Source organism: Rhinatrema bivittatum, chromosome 5 (assembly GCF_901001135.1).
Source record: "Rhinatrema bivittatum chromosome 5, aRhiBiv1.1, whole genome shotgun sequence".
NCBI lineage: Eukaryota > Metazoa > Chordata > Amphibia > Gymnophiona > Rhinatrematidae > Rhinatrema > Rhinatrema bivittatum.
The window spans coordinates 116845488-116862894 of record NC_042619.1 but is presented as its reverse complement, the minus strand read 5'-3'; the positions used below and the strand labels follow the sequence as shown (position 1 = coordinate 116862894).

General features: G+C 44.2%; 1 protein-coding gene across 4 annotated transcripts in view; it reads right to left on the bottom strand.

Annotated features, from left to right (window-relative positions):
- The window catches only part of NEK5 (NIMA related kinase 5), a 202665-nt gene extending 185667 nt beyond the window's left edge, over positions 1–16998 (bottom strand). For 2 of the 4 annotated variants that reach the window (XM_029602794.1, XM_029602795.1), the window contains exons 1-2: positions 16791–16998; positions 4330–4469 (exon numbers count right to left, since the gene is read on the bottom strand). In XM_029602794.1, coding sequence (XP_029458654.1) covers positions 4330–4446 — 117 coding nt within the window. In that variant the 5' untranslated portion in view covers positions 4447–4469; positions 16791–16998. Of the gene's footprint in view, positions 1–4329; positions 4470–16780 lie in introns of all 4 variants that reach the window. The other 2 variants (XM_029602793.1, XM_029602792.1) reach the window with 2 other exon arrangements.
- Positions 16999–17407: the final 409 nt, after the last annotated feature.

Genomic DNA, 17407 nt, shown 5'->3' with positions numbered 1-17407 from the left:
AGGGTCCCAATACAGATCCCTGAGGCACTCCACTGTCCACTACCTTCCACTGAGAAAACTGTCCATTTAATCCTACTCTCTGTTTCCTGTCTTTTAGCCATTTTGCAATCCATGAAAGGACATCGCCACCTATCCCATGACTTTTTACTTTTCCTAGAAGCCTCTCATGAGGAACTTTGTCAAACGCCTTCTGAAAATCCAAGTATACTATATCTACCGGTTCACCTTTATCCACATGTTTATTAACTCCTTCAAAAAAGTGAAGCAGATTTGTGAGGCAAGACTTGCCCTGGGTAAAGCCATGCTGACTTTGTTCCAATAAACCATGTCTTTCTATATGTTCTGTGATTTTGATGTTTAGAACACTTTCCACTATTTTTCCTGGCACTGAAGTCAGGCTAACTGGTCTGTAGTTTCCCGTATCGCCCCTGAAGCCCTTTTTAAATATTGGGATTACATTTGCTATCCTCCAGTCTTCAGGTACAATGGATGATTTTAATGATAAGTTACAAATTTTTTACTAATAGTCTGAAATTTCATTTTTTAGTTCCTTCAGAACTCTGGGGTGTATACCATCCGGTCCGGGTGATTTACTACTCTTCAGTTTGTCAATCAGGCCTACCACATCTTCTAGGTTCACCGTGATTTGATTCAGTCCATCTGAATCATTACCCATGAAAACCTTCTCCATTACGGGTACCTCCCCAACATCCTCTTCAGTAAACACCGAAGCAAAGAAAGCATTTAATCTTTCCGCGATGGCCTTATCTTCTCTAAGTGCCCCTTTAACCCCTCGATCATCTAATGGTCCAACTGACTCCCTCACAGGCTTTCTGCTTCAGATATATTTTTAAAAGTTTTTACTGTGAGTTTTTGCCTCTACAGCCAACTTCTTTTCAAATTCTCTCTTAGCCTGTCTTATCAATGTCTTACATTTAATTTGCCAATGTTTACGCTTTATCCTATTTTCTTCTGTTGGATCCTTCTTTCAATTTTTGAATGAAGATCTTTTGGCTAATATAGCTTCTTTCTCCTACCCTTTTAACCATGCCGTTAATCGTTTTGCCTTCTTTCCACCTTTCTTAATGTGTGGAATACATCTGAACTGTGCTTCTAGAATGGTATTTTTTAACAATGACCACGCCTCTTGGACATTTTTTTACTTTTGTAGCTGCTCCTTACAGTTTTTTTCTAACAATTTTTCTCATTTTATCAAAGTTTCCCTTTTGAAAGTTTAGCACGAGAGCCTTGGATTTGCACACTGTTCCTCTTCCAGTCATTAAATCAAATTTGATCATATTATGATCACTATTGCCAAGCGGCCCCACCACCGTTACCTCTCTCACCAAGTCCTGTGCTCCACTGAGAATTAGGTCTAAGATTGCTCCCTCTCTCGTCGGTTCCTGAACCAATTGCTCCATAAAGCTATCATTTATTCCATCCAGGAAAGTTATCTCTCTAGCGTGACCCGATGATACATTTACCCAGTCAATATTGGGGTAATTGAAGTCTCCACCAAAAATATCCGGAGCCTATGCAAAATACAACGATTAGGTAAGCACTGCTGAAAAACACGTTGTACAATATTATTTCAAATTTGATGTGTGTATTTTTCTAAATATACTTCACTTACTAACTTATTAAGGCCCGTTGTATACTGGCAGCGCCAGTATACAACAAACGGGGGACAACCGTGCGGCAATGCAGGATCTCGGCGAGCAGCGCGGTGGCGCTGAATCTAGACGAATGTGGCAGCGTGGTGGCGCCCATAAAAACAGCGAACGGAGGAAGAGACTCGTATGGTGAAGCAGCAACGCCGAACAAGTAGGCTATTGTATTGCTCTTATACGCCAGTAGAAGTACCTGAGCGGGACTTGCATGACAGTAAAACTTCGCCTTACTGAGGGAAGTATTTTTTCCACATACTACATGAGTATATAAAAAATGCAAAAATTATAAAAACAAAAAAAGACTGTTTAAGTTTAAATTTTATAGGACCAATGATTAAAGATGACCCAAAGTGGCTGAAAATACAGGCATCAAATGCATGCAGACCACGGGTGTTATGACGATCCTTAATAAGTTAGTAAGTGAAGTATATTTAGAAAAATACACACATCAAATTTGAAATAATATTGTACAACGTGTTTTTCAGCAGTAATTGAAGTCTCCCATTATTACCGCACTACCAATTTGGTTAGCTTCCCTAAATTCTCTTAGCATTTCACTGTCCGTCTCACCATCCTGACCAAGTGGACGGTAGTATACCCCTATCACTATAGTTTTCCCCGACACACAAGGGATTTCTACCCATAAAGATTCAATTTTGTATTTAGTCTCATGCAGGATGTTTATCCTGTTGGACTCTATGCCATCCCGGACATAAAGCGCCACACCTCCTCCCGAGTGCTCCTCTCTGTCATTGCGATATAATTTGTACCCCGGTATAGCACTGTCCCATTGGTTATCCTCTTTCCACCATGTCTCTGAGATGCCAATTAAGTCTATGTCATCATTCACTGCTATACATTCTAATTCTCCCATCTTACTTCTTAGACTTCTGGCATTAGCATACAAACATTTCAAAGTTTGTTTTTTGTTTGTATTTTCATTCTGCTTTTTAATTGTTAGGGATAAGTTAGAATTTTTTAGCTCAGGTGAGTTTTTAGTTACAAGCACTTGGACTACTTTTCTAATTATTGGAACCTCACTGTCGGGATGCCCTAATTCTAATGCATCATTAGTATCCTTTAAAGATACCTCTCTCCAAACCATGCGCTGCTGAGCGACTGTCGGCTTTCCCCTTTGTTCTAGTTTAAAAGCTGCTCTATCTCCACCCCCCAGCCCAAACTAAATCCCCCCCTACCTTTGTTGAAAAAGTTACGCCTGCCTCAGGCAGGCGTAACTTCCGTGCGCCGGCAGGCCATGCCCCAGCACAGGCCGCTGTGCCGGAGCACTCGACCCTGCCCCCGGACCGCCGCCACACCCCCAGACCGCTGCCACACCCCAGCCACGCCCCTTTTTGCAAGCCCCGGGACATATGTGCGTCCCAGGGCTTGTATGCGCCACCGAGCCTATGCAAAATAGGCTCAGCGCACGCAGGGGCAGATTTTCTCGGGTTACACGCATAGCCTTTGAAAATCTACCCCAAAGTCTGAAGTGACTTGCATAAGGTTGCAAGCAATGTCACTGGGAGAATTGGAATTAGAATCTGGCTTCCTGGTTCTCCGCCCTCTAACCACAAGGCTACTCCTCCACTCCACGGTAAACACACAGGAGGTAATTTGCCTGTAAAAGTAGTATATATATTGCAGCAATTTTCAAAAGTCCATTTACATACCTAAAACCTTTTGACAATTCAGCCCTATTGAGTGAATTTTCAAAGGAGTTATGCACGTATAAGTAGAAATTTTCAAAAGCCCATTTGTGTGTCTAAAACCCAGTTTTACTTGTGTAGATCCCTTTAAAAATTATCTCCTTAGGCTTCTATGGGGGAGGCCAGAGAAAAGGACACGTCCACATTTTTAGCTCAGTTGACTGTTAAATAAACAACAGATGGATTTTAGTGATGTTAAGCAGGTAGAATTAGCAAGATTGAGCAACCTATGAGCTATGATGGGTAAAGGACAGAGCACAGAGGTGATATCTCTGCTCCAGGAGTTTAAAGAAGGTGGAAGAAACAGTTAAGATGGCCAGAGATGAGTATTCACCAGGGAGGAAGCTGAGAGAGAGAAGAGGGACTTGATCTTCTCTAGTACATTTTTATCTGTTGAGATAATACATTCAGCACGTGCTGTGTGTTAGGCGTGAGTACTCCATTGAGACTCCTGAGATTCACAGGTTTGAGGCCTGCCATATTCATCTGAGGCAGATTTGGTGTGGAGAATTTTTGGCTCTGGAACCCTCTTCCCAAGAAGATTAGAAAGTGCGGGGGGTTGGCATCCTGGTCCAAAACAAAAATGTATTCACTTTAAGGATCTTTCTGTTTGCTGGTTATGTTTTGGAAGCTTTTTTTTTTTTCTTCCTGCAGTGCTTGCATCCAATTCAGATTTGTTTCTCTGTCTGGGAATTTTTCCTAATCAAAACTTAGAATAACAAATAATGAATATTCTTCTGTTTTGTCCCATAATTCCTCCCCTGTACCTTGACATAATTGTTTTTTCACGAGCAAACTCTTCATGCCAGTTAACTCTGCTTTAAACGTTTGTCCAAATTCATGGTATGATTCAGGATGCAGGGTTATTCTGGGTTGGGAAATAACTTTTTATTAAAACTAGGTAAAACAGGTGTAGGCTTTTTCCCTTCACTTCAAACATCCCTTTCTCTTACCTTTGTTAAGTTGATTTCCTTGATAACGCATTGGTTGTCATCAGATTTCCTTTTTGCCAGGAATGCTTTCCCAAAGGCTCCTTCTCCTATCATCTTAATAATATCATAGTTATCCATTACTGCTCAGCTTTCCAAAACACCTAAAATAAGGCAAAACAAACCTTCACTCAGAAGAATGAACTAACAAAAGATTACAACGAGTTATGACAACTGCATTTTTGTCCACATATTCCTCCATTTAAAAGCTGAAACTCCAGAGGCTTGGCATTTCTGAGTTTCCACCCTTTTGGCAAGGATTACACCGTCCCACAATTGTGCGAGATACAGAAGATTAGAGATATTTCTGATTAGAAAAATAGCACACAGCATCTCTACATATTACATTTTCCATGGGTCTGAGTTGGTCACTGTGTATCACGCTGGAAAAAGCATATTTGCCATGGCATTTTGGGACATGTGGGGATAAGAGCTCAGTTCCACAGGTTCTCATCTCATTCCCCTTTAGAAAATTGTCCATTAGCAAATTGAATAAAAGTGATTTTGGGAGTTTCAGAATCAGAGCCATCCGCACAGGCAAATGCAGATCTCTACACTGTCCATCCTCTCTGCGGGTGGTGAAGGTGCGTGTTGAATAGGCTCAGCAGCGTGCGCAAGCCCCGGGACGCGCATAAGTCCCAGGGCTTTCCTGGGGGGCGTGTCAGGGGCGTGTTGCGGCAGTGCGTCATCCAGGGGCGGGACCGTGGGCATGGTTCCAGCGCGGGGGTGTGGCCGAGGCCTCCGGAACTGCTCCTGGGCCAGGGAATCGCGCGCTGGCAGCTGGCCGGTGCTCGCGAGTTACGCCTGCCTCAGGCAGGTGTAACTTTTATAATAAAGGTAGGGGGGGTTTAGATAGGGCTTGGGATGAGTTAGATAGGGGAAGGGAGGTGAAGGTGGGGGGAGGCGGCAGGAAAGTTCCCTCTGAGGCCGCTCCGATTTCGGAGCGGCCTCGAAGGGAATGGGCAGCGCGTGCAGGGCTCGGCGCGCACAAGGTGCACAAATGTTCACCCCCTTGTGTGCGCCAACCCCGGATTTTAAAGGCTACGCGCGTATCTATTAAAATCCGGCGTACTCTTGTTTGTGCCGGGTGCGCAAACAAAAGTACGCACTTGCATATTTTTTTGAAATCTGCCCCTCAGTGTCTGGGAGAGGAAATGGTGTGGAAGTGCACCCGCTATCAGGGGAGCGAGGATACTCACGCAGATGGCAATTTCCCCTGTCGTTTTGGATGAGCATTTCTACATAGTAGGATAACCCAATACTCTCCAGGGCAACTCATGCCAGCAGTATTCTGCTGTTCCAAGCCTTCCTATGCACTTCATCCAGTTCACCATACTTTCTCTTTCAGTTATCTAGTAATTTAGTACATGATGGCAGAAAAAGATCAAAAGACCCATTCAGTCTGCCCTGTTATTTTCTATTACATTGCTAAGGATGTATGCCAGCTACCAAACAGAGGGGCCGGTGCAATATAAATCGCAGAAAGCAGGCGCTGAAAAGGCGCCATGCAATATCCAAATTAGGGAGTCGTGCTAGTAAGGAGGCTGCCAGTAAACTCGGTGTTGGTTTTCATAACCGGCCGTCTGTCAGTAATGAAAATGGCTGCCGATAAACTCGGCATTGAGCATGAATGGTTGCTGACAGCAACCATTGCTATTGAGTTAAGAACATAAGAACATGCCATACTGGGTCAGACCAAGGTTCCATCAAGCCCAGCATCCTGTTTCCAACAGTGGCCAATCCAGGCCATAAGAACCTGGCAAGTACCCAAAAACTAAGTCTATTCCATGTTACCATTGCTAGTAATAGCAGTGGCTATTTTCTAAGTCAACTTAATTAATAGCAGGTAATGGCTCGGTTTGCGGTGATACACTGAAGCCCTACAGCTCTGATACTTTGTAAAATATCAAGAAGACGACATGCGAGTGTTCTACAGTAGAGCATTCACAAGCTAAAGATTTCAATGTGTTGTCAACAATGATTCCAAGGCCCTTTTCCAATGGAACCTAGTATTGTGTAAATATAATTAGAATTATTTTCCCTATATGCATTATTTTCCCTAAATGACATATTTCATCTGTCATTTAAATGCCCAGTTCCCCAGTCTCACAATAACCTCAAAATCAGCTCATGTTTTAACTACTTTGAATATTTTGGTGTCATATGCAAATTAGAATAAAGGGAATAAAAGGGCAGATGATATGAACACACCTCGCTATAATGCATTAGGAAAAGCTAGCTCCCTCACAAAATAGACACTGTCAAGTGATATATATTAATTTGCTGTGCTTAAATGAACAGAAAACAGTATAATTGCTTATATGAGATAACATTGTTTTGAATATAGTGAAGAAACTGATAGCCATAATAAAGCTTAGTCACATAGTACAAGAAGCAATGACAGTTATATAAAAAAACTGCTTTTGATATACAGTAGACAATGAATTGCTTAAAGATGACAGTTGAAGTACTGAATATTGTTGTGTTTAGAAAAAGTTAAAGTATGTGAAGCTGTTTTTTTACCTAGATAAGCTGAAGAAAGATAAGGAAGCCTTACTAGCAAGCAGCAATAATGCAAATGTATATATGTGCCTTCTTACATGTATCTGCAGGGCCCCTTTACATACTCCTGCAGCTTAGAGAGAAAAAAAAATACCTTGTACTATTATAGCTAAATAATAGAAAACTACTTTGAAATACTTAATTGTTCTATGTAATTAATCCCACCCACAGGGCATACTCTCCTTAAGGGATTTAAGGTGGACCAGGAATCTAGCCTGGTCCTGCACAGGTAAATAGGGCAACACTATCTCACATACACCTCCCCTCAGCTTGGACCCATCATGCCAAGTGTCCCTACTCCCTCCTGGATCCCATCCAGGAGAGTCCAAGATGTCCCATTCCCCTTCCTCTGGCTTCCCACCAGCTACGCTTGGGAATGGGACCTAGTGACAGGTTCACCCTCATCTCATTTTATCAAAAAGTTTCCCTTTTGAAAGTTTAGTGCTAGAGCCATGGATATACTTACTGTCCCCCTTCCAGTCATTAATTCAAATTTGATCATGTTAAGATCACTATTGCCAGGCAGTCCCACCATTACCTCTCTCATCAAATCCTGTGCTCCACTGAGAATTAGATCTAAAATTGCTCCCTCTCTTGTCAGTTCCTAAAGTAATTGTGCAGTAAAACTGCCGTTTATTCCATTCAGGATCTTTCTCTCTCTAGCATGTCCTGATGTTACATTTATCCAGTCAATATTGGGGTAATTGAAATCTCCCATTATTACTGCACTACCAATTTGGTTAGCTTCCCTAATTTCTCTTAGCATTTCACTGTCAGTCTCACCATCTTGACCAGGTGGATAGTAATATACTCCTATCTAGGGATGTGAATCAGTACCGGACTCGTTTCCGGTATTGGGTTCGGGTAAAAACCGCGGGAAATCTTCATTCCCACGGTTCTTGTCGGCTGTCTTCTGCCAAAAAAAAAAAGCCCCGCCCGACCCCTTAAATTTAATTATTTTGAATCCTCCACCCTCCCGACCCCGCCAAAACTTTTTTAGAGTACCTGGTGGTCCAGCGGGGGTCCGGGAGTGATCTCCCGCTCTCGGTCCGTCGGCTGCCAGTAAACAAAATGGCGCCGATGGCCATCCATTGCTCCTACCATGTGACAGGGGCTGGCCAATGGCACAGATAGCCCCTGTCACATGGTAAGGGCAAAGGGCCATCGGCGCCATTTTGATTAGTGACAGCCAATGGCCGGAGATCGCTCCCGGGACCCCCGCTGGACCACTAGGTACTTTTAAAAAGTTTGGGGGGGTTTCGAAATTAATCATGGGGTTTTCCTATCGCTATCAGGGACCCCCCGATATTTGACGAGTTTGAAAATATCATACGATATTTTCAATCGTCAGATAAACGATTCACATCCCTACTCCTATCACTACAGTCTTCCCCAACACACAAGGGATTTCTAACCATAAAGATTCAATTGTGCATTTAGTCTCATGCAGGATCTTTATCCTGTTGGACTCTATGCTGTCCCGGACATAAAGCGCCAAGCAGCCACCAAGTTGCCCCTCTCTGTCAATGAGATATAGTTTGTACCCTGGTATAACACTGTCCCATTGGTTATCCTCTTTCCACCATGTCTCTGAGATGCAAATTAAGACTATGAGATAATTTACTGCTATACACTAACTCTCCCATTTTACTTCTTAGACTTCTGGCATTAGTATACAAACATTTCAAAATGTGTTTTTTGTTTGTATTAACATTCTGATTTTCAGTTAACAGGGATAATTTGGAATCTTTTTGCTCAGCTGATTCTTTACTTATAGGCACTTGGACTACTTTTCTTATTATTGGAACCTCTCTGTCGGGATGCCCTAACTCTAATGCTTCATTAGTATCCTTCAAAGGTACCTCCCTCTGAACCATGCACTGCTGAGCAACTGTCAGCATTCCCCTTTGTTCTAGTTTAAAAGCTGCTCTATCTCCGTTTTTGAGGTTAGTGCCAGCAGTCTGGTTCCACCCTGATTAAGGTGGAGCCCATCCCTTCAGAAAAGACTCCCCCTTCCCAAAAAGGTTCCCCAGTTCCTTACAAAACTGAATCCCTCTTCCTTGCACCATCGTCTCATCCACACATTGAGACTAGGGAGCTCTGCCTGCCTCTGGGGACCTGCGCATGGAACAGGAAGCATTTCAGAGAACGCTACCCTGGAGGTTCTGTATTTCAGCTTTCTACCTAAGAGCCTAAATTTGGCTTCCAGAATCTCCCTCCCACATTTTCCTATGTTGTTGGTGCCTACATGTACCACGACAGCCAGCTCCTCCCCATTACTGTCTATAATCCTATCTAGGTGATGTGTGAGGTCCACCACCTTCACACCAGGCAATCCTCATGCCCACCAACCATCCAGCTATCTAGTTGCTCCATGAAGCGGTCATTTATATTATCTAAAAATGTTATCTGCTCTTATAGTTTGATTCTTTACATCATACTCTTCATATCTCCAAGTAGTGACTATTTGAACACTATCAACACCTCCTCTCTGAACTCATAGGCAAGTGTCTCTGTGGTGACATATACCTCACTAGTAAGGGACATTGTAAGAGCCCCTTATACAGTGCCTTGCAAAAGTCTTCACAGCCTTGTACATATTTCACATTTTGCTGCCTTAAAAATAGAAATAAAAATGCATTAAAGTAGCAATTTGTATTCCTGATCTACATAACATACGCTACACTTTCACTGTGAAAGAACAATTATAGAAATATTACAAAAGTAATTAAGAATTTAAAAAAAAATCTTAATTGCATGTCTTCACGCCCTGACATAGAAAACACGAATTAGATCCAGTTCAAACAATTTCCTTTACAAGGCCCATATAACGTTAAATAGAGCCCAACTGTATCCAATCGAAGTAGTTATATCACTATGAACGCAGATTTTTCGGAGTTCTCTTCTGAAGACATCCAGGACTCAAGGTCAGAATACCTGAGATTAATAGGCTGATGTAGAAAGGTGCGTTCAGTTGAATGCCCCTTTCTTCCTGCACATTTTCTGTGCCCAAAACTTACTGATGATGCAGCAAAGAGTTTTGTGCTGAAAATACATGCTCCTAAACGAAAGTTCTACTTAATGCCCTTGCATGGAAATCTCACGTAAATAAAGGCATTAAGTAGTACTCCCCAATGCAGAGAGACTGCATTTGGCCAGCGCATCTTTCTTAGCACTGGAAACTTAACCCCTGGTTCAGAGCTGGAGTTACGTTTGCAGTGCTACTGTGCTGCAACTTAAAACCCTTAAAAAAAGTGAAAAAAGTCTGGAACATTTAGCTAGATAAGTACTGATTTATCTGGGTAAGCGGCAGCAGCAGCCGCCATCGCTGACTTATCCAGCTATCTGGCAGTGGCTCGTCCACTGCCAGATAACCAAATAAATCAGTACTTATCCACCACTAACCCAGATAATTGCTGCCACTATCTGTCATGGATGCCTCCCCCCACCTTCCTGAGTTAAAATGCGCGTTCTGCCTATGCTGAATGCACGTTAAAATTAATGCATGTTTTTTCAACTCCCGTTAGCATTTGCACAACATTAGTCTTCTGCATTGTGAATTTAAAGAAACATTTAGTCTGAGTATTAAGAATATGTACTGAAAACCAGCTCACAATTTCTGAACGCTCAGATTATTGCATTGGCCTGTAAGCAAGGGTTTGGAGCTTGCAACAGCCGTGAGGGGCTCTGAACAGGAACCTGGTGTTGATTCCTAGTGAAGGAGTATTCTCCATCCTCCATATTCCCATAGAGATTGCACCCCAAACCTGTGAGAGAAGTAAATCTGCATTCAGGAGCATTTCAGGCCTCTAAGAGTGTTGAAGAAGAGCTGAAAAGGTTCTGCACGAGCTTTGGCCAGCATAAATTGGAAAAGATTCCAAAGGGGAAATCTCTTTAATGCGGAGTGATCACACTCTGGTGCACGGAAGCCACCCTATGGATTCAGAGAAGAAGGACAAAATCACCAGTACCAACAAGGGGAGTCAACATATAGGAGATCCCCAGGGAGAAGCCTGATAAGGAGTCAGATGAAGGCTTTGAAAGCTAATGAACTGTATTCTGTGAATGTTCGATTTTGCTCTGCTCTGGACCCAAAGAACGTGTACATTTTGTCATATCATTACCATTTGACAAGTACCTCAAATAAACTTTATTTTTGGAAGATCTCCAAACTGTTGTAAATGTGTTTTGTTTTATTTTTTCCTAAGATCCACAGCCTTAAGGGCCCTGAAACAAGTTTTCCCCCCTGTCAGAAAAAAACCCAGAATACCAGCATCTCCCCTTTGTGCCCTTCTGTCCGAATCAGAGGTGAAGGGCATGGGGGGTGGGGGGGGGGGGGGAGATACATGAATATCCTAACTTATCTTTAATCTCTTATAAAGAAATTATTTTTCAAATCATTTGAATCAGCTGACTAATAAAATGAAATAATTCTAAAAACCAAGGTAATACCCATAACAAAGAAGTGCCCTGGTGCCAAAGTCCAATAATAAATAGGTCTTCCTAAGCAGCTTAAGGGTCCATATACTAACCAGCATTAAAATCAGCATGATAACAAGCATTACTTACTCATTGTAACGTTGGCATTACATTGGGCTTTAATGCACAATACACAAGCTATGTCTATTTACTTATTTACAATATTACTACCCTTAACATAAGGCTTGGGGGTAACCTGCATGGAGTGGCAGTTACTACCATAAGAAGCTTGCTGGGCAGATTGCAGGGACCATTTGGTCTTTTTCTGCATCATTACTATGTTATTTATTTAGAAATATTTATTGGCCACACACTCCAATGGTTGTGGTTGCTACGCAGAATGCAGCAATATTACCATGTCTGTATTAAAGACTGTGTGGTCATTATAAAACAGGCCACAATCATATCAGGTTTTTCTATCTAACCAACCCCACCACTAAAAGACTGTCTCTCCCTCCCCCAAGCCCCCTCCTGAAAAATGTAGGCCAACTATGCACCCCTCCCATCGAAAGATGTGAGCCCATTGTGCCCCCCCCCCCGCCCCCCGATCATCTGACTTCCCTAGAGTTGTGACCCTTATGCAACTTCCCTGAAAGACCAGGGCTCATTGTTGAACATTATGGATCTCTCAACCCACCCAAGAGTTGTAGACCCATACCCAAAAAAATGCATCCCATACAAGTTGCCTCTTCCCACCTCACCTCCCATAGGCCTTCCTCCCCACGCCACCTATAAGAGTCTCAGACCCCTAATTCAGCCCCTTTACCTACCCCCAACCCCTCCTCAAGGCTCACAATGGCCTTTGCGGCCCAGGACTCCCCCCCCCCCCCCCCACACACTTTACTTTTAGTGAAGCTCTCAGGAATTTTCATAGGCAGGAGGGAGCCAGTTTCTCTTCTGCCAGGTGTGGTACCAAATTCAAAATGGTGCTGCAGACTCTCTGACCCAAACAGCTAAGCACATATCAATCTGTGTGAGGGGGCAGATGCTGGTAAGCAATCTGGGCACATCATCCAGCTGTGAGACTTGGAGAGGAATTTTGGATTTAATTACTCACATTTCCAAATTCAAGCTCAAATTACTCACATTTCCAAATTCAAGCTCAAAGTCTCCCTGCCGGCCCTCTGGGCTCTGACGTCAGGGGGAGGAGCGACCTCAGACGCCCTTATCATCGGCGTCTGGATGGTGAGGAGTGCTGCTGCTTGAATTACCTGTCGGAGGTAGCTGTATACATTTGGAAATGTATACAGAAGTACAAATACCATTAATAGCTAGGATATATTATATTTCCTATCCTGCAACTTCTATAGGTATTGAAGATCAGAATCAGGGAGAGCAAAAGGAAGATACAAATTTATCAGAATTACTAGAGAAGTCATCTGATATGGAGATTAAAACGAGGGCTACTTTAATTGTGCAATTTATAGCTATGTCTCAGAGAGATTCAATACTTAAGACTATACTTTAAATATCAAAATGTTAATTTTCATGGTCTTCCTATTAGAATCTTCCCCGACATATCCTTCAACACTCAATTAAGAAGAAGAGAGTTTCTTTTAATGAGAGATAGAGTCATACAGCGGGGTGCCAAGTTTATTCTACGTTTCCATGTCGTTGTATTATAATACATCAGAATGAAAGATATGTCTTTAATGCGCCTGATCAACTGCGCTCGTACCTGGACTCTTAAACTCCAATTATCTCCTTAGTTAATAATGGGGGGAGGAATAGATGTTTATGGTTCGGACACAAATGTTTGAATGTTTGAATTACTTTAGTAATCTGCTCTTTTTTCTTTTGCCAGTATCTTTAATTTCTGATAAAATATTATTCTAGGTTTCACAGCGATTATCTGTAATGTTTTCTTTTCAACTGTTTTATAACTTATAAGCATCTTGATAAATGCTGTGTAATATCCTTTGGAAAATGAAAATGTTCAATAAAAAAAAAAAAAAAAAAAGAAATTGCTGAAAATGGAATCGTAATGGATAGAAGCGATATGTTTAATTTTGCCTTTTGAAAGTAAAAAATAAACACGGTTTTGCTAGTCTGTGTTCCATTTTTTGGACCTAAAAGTAATAAAACCCAAATAAAAGCATTTGGAAAGAAGTTGGTCAGCTTCACTCTCAGCTTTGCAAGATTTCATGTATTTTGTTGGAAGCAGAGAACCTTGTTTTGAATGTTGTTTGCCTCTATTTTTCCTCTTCCTGGTTAGATTTAATGCGTATGTTGTAGCAAGGATGGATTAAGAGAAGTTGTGTGCTACCACAGCCACGCCAACCCCACTTCCTGTCACAGTATCTACCTTATAAATGGGCTCTGACCGACGGCCCGCAAATGCGCAGTAGAGAGCAACTCTACCGCGCATGTGCATGCGAGAGAGCACGTCGATCAGAGCAGAGCGGCACCGGGAGGAAATGGAGCCGTGTGAGGGCTATGGCGAGGCGCGCACGCGTGCATGAGAGAGAGAGAGAGACCCGCGGCTCTGACGGACGGAGAGAGAGCACGTCGGTCAGAGCGGAGAGGCGCCGGGAGGAAATGGAGCCATCTGAGGGCTTTGGCGAGGCACATGCGCGCACGAGAGAGAGAGAGACCCACGGCTCTGACAGACATGCATGCAAGATGAGTGCAAAGGGACAGAGGGTGGAGGGGGAAGAGGATAGTAAGAAGAAAGGGGAGGGCCAGAAGAGGAGAAGTGGGAGAATAAGGAAGAGAAGGGTGCTGAGCAAGTGAGGGAAAGGGGAGTGTAATGAAGAATGAGGGGAGAGGGGGCTGCAGGCGAGGACCTGTGGAAGAAAGGAGGAACATTGGGAGAAGGAGAGATGAGGAGGAGCAGTGGGAAGGTGGGAGGGGGTTGGGGAGATGGGGTAGCAGGACAGTAAGAGGGGAGGGGAGCTGGAGGAGGGAGCATTGAGTGCAAGGGGGGTGCAAAGGGAGAAAGGGTGGAGGGGGAAGAGGATAGTAAGAGGAAAGGGGAGGGCCAGAGGAGGAGGAGTGGGAGAATAAGGAAGAGTGAGGAGCAGTGAGGGAAAGGGGAGTGTAATGGAAAAATGAGGGAAGAGGGGGGCTGCAGGGGAGGACCTGTGGAAGAAAGGAGAAACATTGGGAGAATGAGAGATGAGGAGGAGCAGTGGGAAAGTGAAAGGGGGAGGGAGCATTGAGTGCAAGGGGAGGGCAAAGGGAGAGAAGGTGGAGGGGGAAAGAGTACACATCCGGACACCTCCACACACAACACTTAGCTGGCATTTGGAACAAACATCTCGCCCGTTTAACAGGCTTAACGGCTTGTCTACCTTATAAATGGGCTCTGACCGACGGCCCGCAAATGCGCAGTAGAGAGCAACTCTACCGCGCATGCGCATGCGAGAGAGCACGTCGATCAGAGCAGAGCGGCACCGGGAGGAAATGGAGCCGTGTGAGGGCTATGGCGAGGCGCGCACGCGTGCATGAGAGAGAGAGAGAGACCCGCGGCTCTGACGGACGGAGAGAGAGCACGTCGGTCAGAGCGGAGAGGCGCCGGGAGGAAATGGAGCCATCTGAGGGCTTTGGCGAGGCACATGCGCGCACGAGAGAGAGAGAGACCCACGGCTCTGACAGACATGCATGCAAGATGAGTGCAAAGGGACAGAGGGTGGAGGGGGAAGAGGATAGTAAGAAGAAAGGGGAGGGCCAGAAGAGGAGAAGTGGGAGAATAAGGAAGAGAAGGGTGCTGAGCGGGAAAGGGGAGTGTAATGAAGAATGAGGGGAGAGGGGGCTGCAGGCGAGGACCTGTGGAAGAAAGGAGGAACATTGGGAGAAGGAGAGATGAGGAGGAGCAGTGGGAAGGTGGGAGGGGGTGGGGGAGATGGGGTAGCAGGACAGTAAGAGGGGAGGGGAGCTGGAGGAGGGAGCATTGAGTGCAAGGGGGGTGCAAAGGGAGAAAGGGTGGAGGGGGAAGAGGATAGTAAGAGGAAAGGGGAGGGCCAGAGGAGGAGGAGTGGGAGAATAAGGAAGAGTGAGGAGCAGTGAGGGAAAGGGGAGTGTAATGGAAAAATGAGGGAAGAGGGGGGCTGCAGGGGAGGACCTGTGGAAGAAAGGAGAAACATTGGGAGAATGAGAGATGAGGAGGAGCAGTGGGAAAGTGAAAGGGGGAGGGAGCATTGAGTGCAAGGGGAGGGCAAAGGGAGAGAAGGTGGAGGGGGAAAGAGTACACATCCGGACACCTCCACACACAACACTTAGCTGGCATTTGGAACAAACATCTCGCCCGTTTAACAGGCTTAACGGCTTGTACATATTATAATTGGGGTAGTTGCGGCCTTAATTTGACCCTACTCCCTCCAGGCATGAGCGGGGTAACTGCCCCATCTGATCCCTCCAAAACGCTCTTAATCCATCACTGCATTGAGCTGGAAAGGAAACAGAAAGCTATTGTCAAAATCAATTATGCAAACTGAGACCTAAAGGGTTGTTGGTCTATGTACAGCATAAGTGTGCTGTATATCATTTCTGCATGAGAGTAACCTGTACAGAATGTTAAGTTACAACCCTAACCACCTTGCTAGACAGACTGGATGGCTCTTTTTGGTTTTTATATACAGGCAATTACCTGTATTTCTATAGGACTAGGGGTTTTTTATAGTCTTTTTTTTTCTGTTGATTGTTGTATTTTTATTCCATTAGTTCAATTTATCACTCAAACATTTATCAGTATAGAATCTTGTAATGAAATTACTCGCCTATAATCACAGCTTCAGTGCAAACATATACATGCAACTTTCTTCAGATCCATACTTTCATTCCTAAACTTTTAATGGTGCAAATCATATTTAAGCAGGGAGCTACCAACTGCTCCTGAATGTCCTGTGGACATTGAATTACCTATCGGAGCAGCGTCTGCTACCTCCGATAGGTAATTCAGGGAGCAGCACTCCTCACCATCCAGACGCCGATGATAAGGGCGTCTGAGGTCGCTCCTCCCACTGACGTCAGAGCCCAGAGGGCCGGCAGGGAGACCAGGAAGTAACAGCAACGAAGCAATTCAGTAGCGTCAGCCGCTCCAACAAAGAAAAAAGAACTTGATCAGTCCCAGCAGGAAATGTTTTTAAAGTGGAGCAGCGTCTGCTACCTCCGATAGGTAATTCAAGCAGCAGCCATTTTCAGCAATTCCTTATCGTTAGCTCTAAAATCCGCATTCGCCTAATACTAGGAAGAACTTTCTAAAAATGTAAACATCTTAATTTTGATGTTCATCTGCATGCTTTAGTTTATTGCCGTTAATAGCATAACATATAATAAATAATATTAAAATCCTGACAAAGTGAGAGCGGTGCAAGTGATAACCTCTGCCGCAAATCCCGCTCCCATCATCCCTCCGACCCCGCCCTCCTCTTACTTCCCGTTACCATGGAGACAGGACGCTGAACAAACACAGCTCGAGCCGCTCGGCGCCTTCTCTTCCGGTCCGGAGCCCGACTCCTTAGCAAGCTACATGTACAGGGCTGGCATTTTTTGTCCGAGAAGCCGCCTCATAGCTTCAGAATTGTACGCGCGTTACCGAAATTTAACCTTACTCCCTTGAGCAGGAGGTGCGAACGTAGGCTGCCCGGGCTGCCGCTTTACTCATCAGATCTTCCCGGAAGCCACGGGATGCAAAGTGGGCACCGCAGCATGCTGGGAGGTGTAGTTCAACTTAAAAATAACCTGTTAAACAAGCAAACCCTAAGTTTTGATTACAAAAAAAAAATCTGGATGTTTACATTGATGTGGCGCATGCTGTTAAGTTTTTCCAGCAAAAGCTAGGTGGTGTTGAAATTGTACACCTTTAACAAAAAATGATAAAGGGGTGGTAGGAGGACCTGTCCAGTGATACCTACCAAGGCCATGTTCGACGTTACTGTGTCCCTTTGCTAGTACACCTGCCTGATCACTCTGCACTCAGGTGCCCTTTAGCAGCTAGACCAAGCCAGCATCCTCACGACTGCAGCAGAGAGAAAACAAAGCACCTTGTTTTGTGGAGTGG